Genomic DNA, 7,722 nt, shown 5'->3' on the forward strand with positions numbered 1-7,722 from the left:
CGGTATTAAAATTGACTTCAATATGATATCATTAATTGCATTGGACTGCTGAATTGAAGGACGTCAACTATCTCATACTCCGTAGATCTACCCGTGATCGACGACGAACGTCAGAGTTCAGACGAATCGGAAAAATGGTAAGGATAAACCTTAGTAGATCTAGATCGATCTAAGGGCCAAATCGTGAAATCAGCCACCACTCACCTCGCTCGTGCGCTCGCTCCGTATACAAAGTCGATGGGAGAGGGTAACGGGCAACAGCACTGACGAAATAAACGGCAGTGAATGGACTGGGGACTTATTTCACGATAATGCCGATCTAATTAAGTTAGACGACTTTATGTTAACACTATTTTAATTGCTGTTGGTTTTTTTTTTTGTAGAATTAGCAGCATGATTCTCATAGGATTACTTACAATTTAGATTTGCTGGACCTCGATCTAGAAACTCTAGATCTAAGTTAGTAAGTAGTTAGATAGACCTAGACTATAATCTAGTCTGAGACTAAAGTTAGATCTGGTCTATAATTTTAATATTATAGAATATAGATATGTATAGATATGTATAGACCCTAGATCTAGATGTTAGTTTGGGCGCTAATGTAGTTTCGTATCCATGCTCATAATATATGTTCTCCCGAGTAGAATTTCACGAAATTTCTAGACCTAACATTTAGAGGCTCGACTCTAGATAGACCTAACACTAGTGGTTAGATCTAGATCTAAATAAGTTACACTCGCAGGAAATGTTCTCAAACATCAAGTCAGTCTTCCAAATTTTGAGCGAGATCGGATCACGGGTAGGGTCGATATCGGCTTCGAACTTAAGTCCTACATTGTCACGTCACTCGCACAGCCCCATTCATTATTTTGTGTAAAATCTAGATCTAGCGTTAGGTAATATTTCTAGATTCTAACGTTAGAGAGGCAAAATCGTGTTTCCGGCCCCATTACTTGAATCGATCATCGCGATATAAGAGACAGATTCACGGCCTAGGGTTAGGAAGATCGCGATAAGGAGGCAGACTCACGGCCTAGGTAGGGTTGGGGAAATCCTGATATACATGTAGGAGACTGATTCAAGGCCGAGGGTTAAGGAAATCGCGACATATTGATAGGTTAGGTTTAGGGTTATATAAAAGATGCACGGTGGATATCAGCCCCACCAATGTGGTAACAGCGCGCAAACGCCGTTTGGTGGGGTCGTAAACACGAGTAGATCTATGATACTGTGCTCACCAGCCCCACTGCCGTATAAATCCTGTAGGCCCTAGCTGTAGTCTGTACAATTCACATCTGTTGGTTCTGAGCGCGATCAGTAATTTGATATAGAGAGTTATGATCGATCAGCATGTAAGGTCCCATATCATATGTATTTGTAGTGATGGGGCCTATTTCACGAGTAGATTGATCTATGCCTCTACTAGAGACTAGACAAGTAGACTCGTCTATCGCTAGCTATCTCGCGATACACAAAATACCGACTGTGGCTAAGTCAGTGGCTGTGCGAGCGATGACTCGTCGCAAGAATAGCCACTACCTCAATAATATGCTAAGTCTTTAGATCTACTGTAGTTTGAGTTTGTCTAGATCTCTATCTAGACGTGGAACACCATTCTATTTTTCTAAAAAAACGTCATTTGCATTGCGTAAACCCATCCATTTGTCCATTTGCATTTAACAAAACAAAAAATGACACTGGAGTGGACCGTAAGTACGTAACAGCACAAAAATATACAATTTTTTGGACAGCCATTATGACTGAATTTCATACCGTTTTCAGTATTCACGTTGCGTACATGACATGTCCAGCTGCCCTGAAAACTACCCTCTTTACTTGACCTTTTGGACAACCCTTAGATCTATACCATTTTCAGATTTACAGTGGGCTCGTGAATTCCATATAAAATATCAAATATATGTAAATCTTCTGTATCTGTATCCTCTTAAATCATTTTAGGACACCATTTAACTGTTACTGGAAGCCTCACAGTACAATCATATAGACGTCAGCATGGAAGGGCCTCTGGAGAACAAGTCTGATGGTAAGGGTGAAAATGCCATTTAAAATTGATCCATCGTTTGTTGCCGGATATATTCAATTTCAAATGTTAGGGGAGGGGAATGTTATATGACATTTCCATGTCATGATGTATAAGAATGCTATTCGCTCCGTCTTTTAATTTGTAATAATTTTGTAATATTTATAACATTTGTGATGTACTTTAGTATGCAGCTAAGTGGCTAAATGTAATTTAAAGTTAAACGGAATATCTATGTGTTTATTCCTTGGCATGAATGCAGATTAATATCTATTAATTTTAGAGCAAATAACTGAAATGAAGTTTGGCAGAAACTATTAACCCAATTACCGTACTCTAAAAGTACTCAAATACTTGTATGTTTCACTCCTCCAGTTCACCCTGGACCTGAAACTGACTTGTTGATGTATGTTGAATGGAAAAGTAATAAATCCCGCTATTTTTACTTGCACATTCTCAAGTCTGCCTGAGCATAATTATAATAAAGGACTAGAGCTTGGTGAAACCTATCAAACTGCTTGTATTATAACTTGCTGAGAGAAAACATTCTAAATATTGCCAGTGTTTTTAGTGATTTATTGCATATTCTTTCAGAAATGAACCACACAGCCCAGCCCAGCCAACTTTTCGAAGGCCCACTTAGGGAACCTTGTACTACCGATGCCAAGAATGAATCAGTGCTTCATCGTGGTGACAAAGACGACAGCAGTGACGACGACGATGACTTGCCCCTAGCAGTATTGATTAAGCCAGGTATATACAGAAAAAACCCCAGCTACGGTAAAGTGGTAGAGAGTAACGTGTTTGTAAATTCCCTCTTAAAAAAAAAAAAAAATCATTGACAGATATGCAATTCCATTTTTAAATTACCTAGCTTAATTCTTCAAGGTATGTTGATTACAACGAATTGCAGGATTGGAGTCGATCTCGTCAATTAAAATTTAATGTATAAATAAACATAGCCAACTTCCGTAATGCTGATGAGTTGCCCTTTGGTAGAATTTACTAAACAGGGTGTGTAATATACATAAATTAGCACTTATGTAGAGATAAGTGAGCGTGAAATTGAAAGTTCATTTAATCTACATTATCAGGGACAAGTTCATTATACCATTATTACTGCATATTCTAAAGTCTTCCTGAGCATGATTAAAATAAAGGACTAGAGCTTGGTCAAACCTGTCGAACTGCTTGTATTATAATTTGCTGAAACAAAACATTCTAAAAATTGCCTGTGTGTTTTTAGTGATTTGTTGCATACTCTTTCAGGAAAGAACCACATAACCCAGCCCAGACAACATGGTAGTGACAAAGACGTCAGTGGTGACAGTGGTGTTCACCCTGGACCTGAAACTGACCTCTTGATGTATGTGGAATGGAAAAGAGATAAATCCCGCAATGTCGTCAAACTGAGTGAGGTGAAATGTATCGGACTTCCTCTACCAGGGAATACAATAGAAATGAAATGTGGTAAAAGGAGGAAGGACATCTGGAAGGCGACAATTATAGACACTGAGGAAATTTATGATGATGACTGCAGTGATGATGAAGCCCCAAGTACCAGCTCCTACATCGAAAAAGAAGAGGAGTCTCCTCGTGCTAATTCAACCCAACAAGGTTTGTAATGATTTGTGCGAGATTGTATTGGGGCATCCCATATCAACCAATGTATTTCTTTAAAATGATAGGATAACGAAAACAAAGGATTCAATATTAATGGAACTAATCTCAGTCACCTTCGGTGTGTTGATGTGATTGTAATAATTTGAAATACAACTAGCTGAGACTGAGATGTTGTCACAGCTTGATAAGGAGAGTAAAGTGAGTATTACAATTAATATGTTCAAAACAAAAGTCATCGGCCAGTGTTAAGTAAAAATAAGATTTGAAATGGTAGAACAAGAAATTTAATAAGAATCCAAAAAAGTTGATTGTTAAAACCAGAATTGTATAGTTCGAACAATAACATGTGTAAGGACCGAGTGCAATAATTTCCTGAACAATTAGAACACGTATGGTCTGTGTACCTTGGTTAACGTTGTGCTACTCTGCCAATATTTATTTACACACTTCTCTTCTGATATACTCTTTCAGAAATGAACCACACAGCCCAGCCCAGACAACTTTTCGAAGGCCCACTTAAGGAACTTTCTACTACCGATGCCAAGAATGAATCAGTGCTTCATCGTGGTGACAAAGACGACAGCAGTGACGACAACGATGACTTGCCCCTAGCAGTATTGATCAAGCCAGGTATATACAGAAAAAAAACCCAGCTACGGTAAAGTGGTAGAGAGTAACGTGCTTGTAATTTCCCTCTTTAAAAAAAAAAAAAAAATCATTGACGGATATTCAATTCCATTTTTACAACTCTACATTATCAGGGACAAGTTCATTATACTATTTTGACTGCATATTCTGAAGTTCTTCCAGAGCATAATTATGATAAAGGACTAGAGCTTGGTCAAACCTATCGAACTGCTTGTGTTATGATTTGCTGGAAGAAAACATTCTAAAAATTGTCATTGTTTTCGAGTGATTTGTTGCATACTCTTTCAGGAAAGAACCACATAACCCAGCCCAGACAACATGGTAGTGACAAAGACGTCAGTGGTGACAGTGGTGTTCACCCTGGACCTGAAACTGACCTCTTGATGTATGTGGAATGGAAAAGAGATAAATCCCGCAATGTCGTCAAACTGAGTGAGGTGAAATGTATCGGACTTCCTCTACCAGGGAATACAATAGCAATGAAATGTGGTAAAAGGAGGAAGGACATCTGGAAGGCGACAATTATAGACACTGAGGAAATTTATGATGATGACTGCAGTGATGATGAAGCCCCAAGTACCAGCTCCTACATCGAAAAAGAAGAGGAGTCTCCTCGTGCTAATTCAACCCAACAAGGTTTGTAATGATTTGTGCGAGATTGTATTGGGGCATCCCATATCAACCAATGTATTTCTTTAAAATGATAGGATAACGAAAACAAAGGATTCAATATTAATGGAACTAATCTCAGTCACCTTCGGTGTGTTGATGTGATTGTAATAATTTGAAATACAACTAGCTGAGACTGAGATGTTGTCACAGCTTGATAAGGAGAGTAAAGTGAGTATTACAATTAATATGTTCAAAACAAAAGTCATCGGCCAGTGTTAAGTAAAGATAAGATTTGAAATGGTAGAACAAGAAATTTAATAAGAATCCAAAAAAGTTGATTGTTAAAACCAGAATTGTATAGTTCAAACAATAACATGTGTAAGGACCGAGTGCAATAATTTCCTGAACAATTAGAACACGTATGGTCTGTGTACCTTGGTTAACGTTGTGCTACTCTGCCAATATTTATTTACACACTTCTCTTCTGATATACTCTTTCAGAAATGAACCACACAGCCCAGCCCAGACAACTTTTCGAAGGCCCACTTAAGGAACTTTCTACTACCGATGCCAAGAATGAATCAGTGCTTCATCGTGGTGACAAAGACGACAGCAGTGACGACAACGATGACTTGCCCCTAGCAGTATTGATCAAGCCAGGTATATACAGAAAAAAAACCCAGCTACGGTAAAGTGGTAGAGAGTAACGTGCTTGTAATTTCCCTCTTTAAAAAAAAAAAAAAATCATTGACGGATATTCAATTCCATTTTTACAACTCTACATTATCAGGGACAAGTTCATTATACTATTTTGACTGCATATTCTGAAGTTCTTCCAGAGCATAATTATGATAAAGGACTAGAGCTTGGTCAAACCTATCGAACTGCTTGTGTTATGATTTGCTGGAAGAAAACATTCTAAAAATTGTCATTGTTTTCGAGTGATTTGTTGCATACTCTTTCAGGAAAGAACCACATAACCCAGCCCAGACAACATGGTAGTGACAAAGACGTCAGTGGTGACAGTGGTGTTCACCCTGGACCTGAAACTGACCTCTTGATGTATGTGGAATGGAAAAGAGATAAATCCCGCAATGTCGTCAAACTGAGTGAGGTGAAATGTATCGGACTTCCTCTACCAGGGAATACAATAGCAATGAAATGTGGTAAAAGGAGGAAGGACATCTGGAAGGCGACAATTATAGACACTGAGGAAATTTATGATGATGACTGCAGTGATGATGAAGCCCCAAGTACCAGCTCCTACATCGAAAAAGAAGAGGAGTCTCCTCGTGCTAATTCAACCCAACAAGGTTTGTAATGATTTGTGCGAGATTGTATTGGGGCATCCCATATCAACCAATGTATTTCTTTAAAATGATAGGATAACGAAAACAAAGGATTCAATATTAATGGAACTAATCTCAGTCACCTTCGGTGTGTTGATGTGATTGTAATAATTTGAAATACAACTAGCTGAGACTGAGATGTTGTCACAGCTTGATAAGGAGAGTAAAGTGAGTATTACAATTAATATGTTCAAAACAAAAGTCATCGGCCAGTGTTAAGTAAAGATAAGATTTGAAATGGTAGAACAAGAAATTTAATAAGAATCCAAAAAAGTTGATTGTTAAAACCAGAATTGTATAGTTCAAACAATAACATGTGTAAGGACCGAGTGCAATAATTTCCTGAACAATTAGAACACGTATGGTCTGTGTACCTTGGTTAACGTTGTGCTACTCTGCCAATATTTATTTACACACTTCTCTTCTGATATACTCTTTCAGAAATGAACCACACAGCCCAGCCCAGACAACTTTTCGAAGGCCCACTTAAGGAACTTTCTACTACCGATGCCAAGAATGAATCAGTGCTTCATCGTGGTGACAAAGACGACAGCAGTGACGACAACGATGACTTGCCCCTAGCAGTATTGATCAAGCCAGGTATATACAGAAAAAAAACCCAGCTACGGTAAAGTGGTAGAGAGTAACGTGCTTGTAATTTCCCTCTTTAAAAAAAAAAAAAAAAAAAAAAATCATTGACAGATATTCAATTCCATTTTTAACATCAGGGACAAGTTCATTATACTATTTTGACTGCATATTCTGAAGTTCTTCCAGAGCATAATTATGATAAAGGACTAGAGCTTGGTCAAACCTATCGAACTGCTTGTATTATGATTTGCTGGAAGAAAACATTCTAAAAATTGCCATTGTTTTCGAGTGATTTGTTGCATACTCTTTCAGGAAAGAACCACATAACCCAGCCCAGACAACATGGTAGTGACAAAGACGACAGTGGTGACGACGACGACGACTTGCCCCTAGCAGAATTGATTAAGCCAGGTATGGAAAGGAAAATTTGAAATAAAAATTAAAACACATTGCACTTTACCAATTTGTAATTGCCTAGCTTAAATCTTCCATGGATGTTGATCACAACAAAGTGCAGGTCTGGATTTGAGTCATTCTGGTCAATGAAATATGATAAAAATGAACATAACCAACTACCGTAATGCTGACGAGCTGCCCTTGGCAGAATTGACTGAACAAAGTGTGTTTATATAAATATAAATTAGCACACACATAAATTTAAATGAACGTGAGAATTTATCTGCATTATTTAAAATACTTTTAGGGACAGGTTCATTATAGTATTCTACTGCGTATTCTAAAGTCTTCCTGAGCATAATTATGATAAAAGACTAGAGCTTGGTCAAACCTATCGAACTGCTTGTATTATGATTTGCTGGAAGAAAACATTCTAAAAGTTGCCATTGTTTTCGAGTGATT

At 37.9% G+C, this 7,722-nt stretch overlaps 1 protein-coding gene across 1 annotated transcript; it reads left to right on the top strand.

The window, feature by feature from the left end:
* The first annotated feature begins 620 nt into the window (after positions 1-620).
* LOC139733769 (uncharacterized) lies at positions 621-4,326 on the top strand. The gene is made up of 4 exons (XM_071644573.1): positions 621-2,044; positions 2,636-2,794; positions 3,311-3,658; positions 4,136-4,326. The coding sequence occupies exons 1-4, from the start codon at positions 2,014-2,016 to the stop codon at positions 4,324-4,326; spliced, it is 729 nt and encodes a 242-aa protein (XP_071500674.1). The 5' UTR covers positions 621-2,013.
* Positions 4,327-7,722: the final 3,396 nt, after the last annotated feature.

This window comes from Diadema antillarum, unplaced genomic scaffold, assembly GCF_040938485.1.
Source record: "Diadema antillarum isolate AM-2024a unplaced genomic scaffold, OU_Dant_1.0 seq00000490_RagTag, whole genome shotgun sequence".
Taxonomy (NCBI): domain Eukaryota; kingdom Metazoa; phylum Echinodermata; class Echinoidea; order Diadematoida; family Diadematidae; genus Diadema; species Diadema antillarum.

Bases quoted from the DNA above. Each gene is read 5' to 3' on its own strand.
- LOC139733769 (XM_071644573.1), top strand. From the start codon at position 2,014: ATGGAAGGGCCTCTGGAGAACAAGTCTGATG. The intron at 2,795-3,310 runs GTATATACAGAA...ATACTCTTTCAG, and splicing joins AGCAGTATTGATTAAGCCAG to GAAAGAACCACATAACCCAG. The intron at 3,659-4,135 runs GTTTGTAATGAT...ATACTCTTTCAG, and splicing joins TGCTAATTCAACCCAACAAG to AAATGAACCACACAGCCCAG.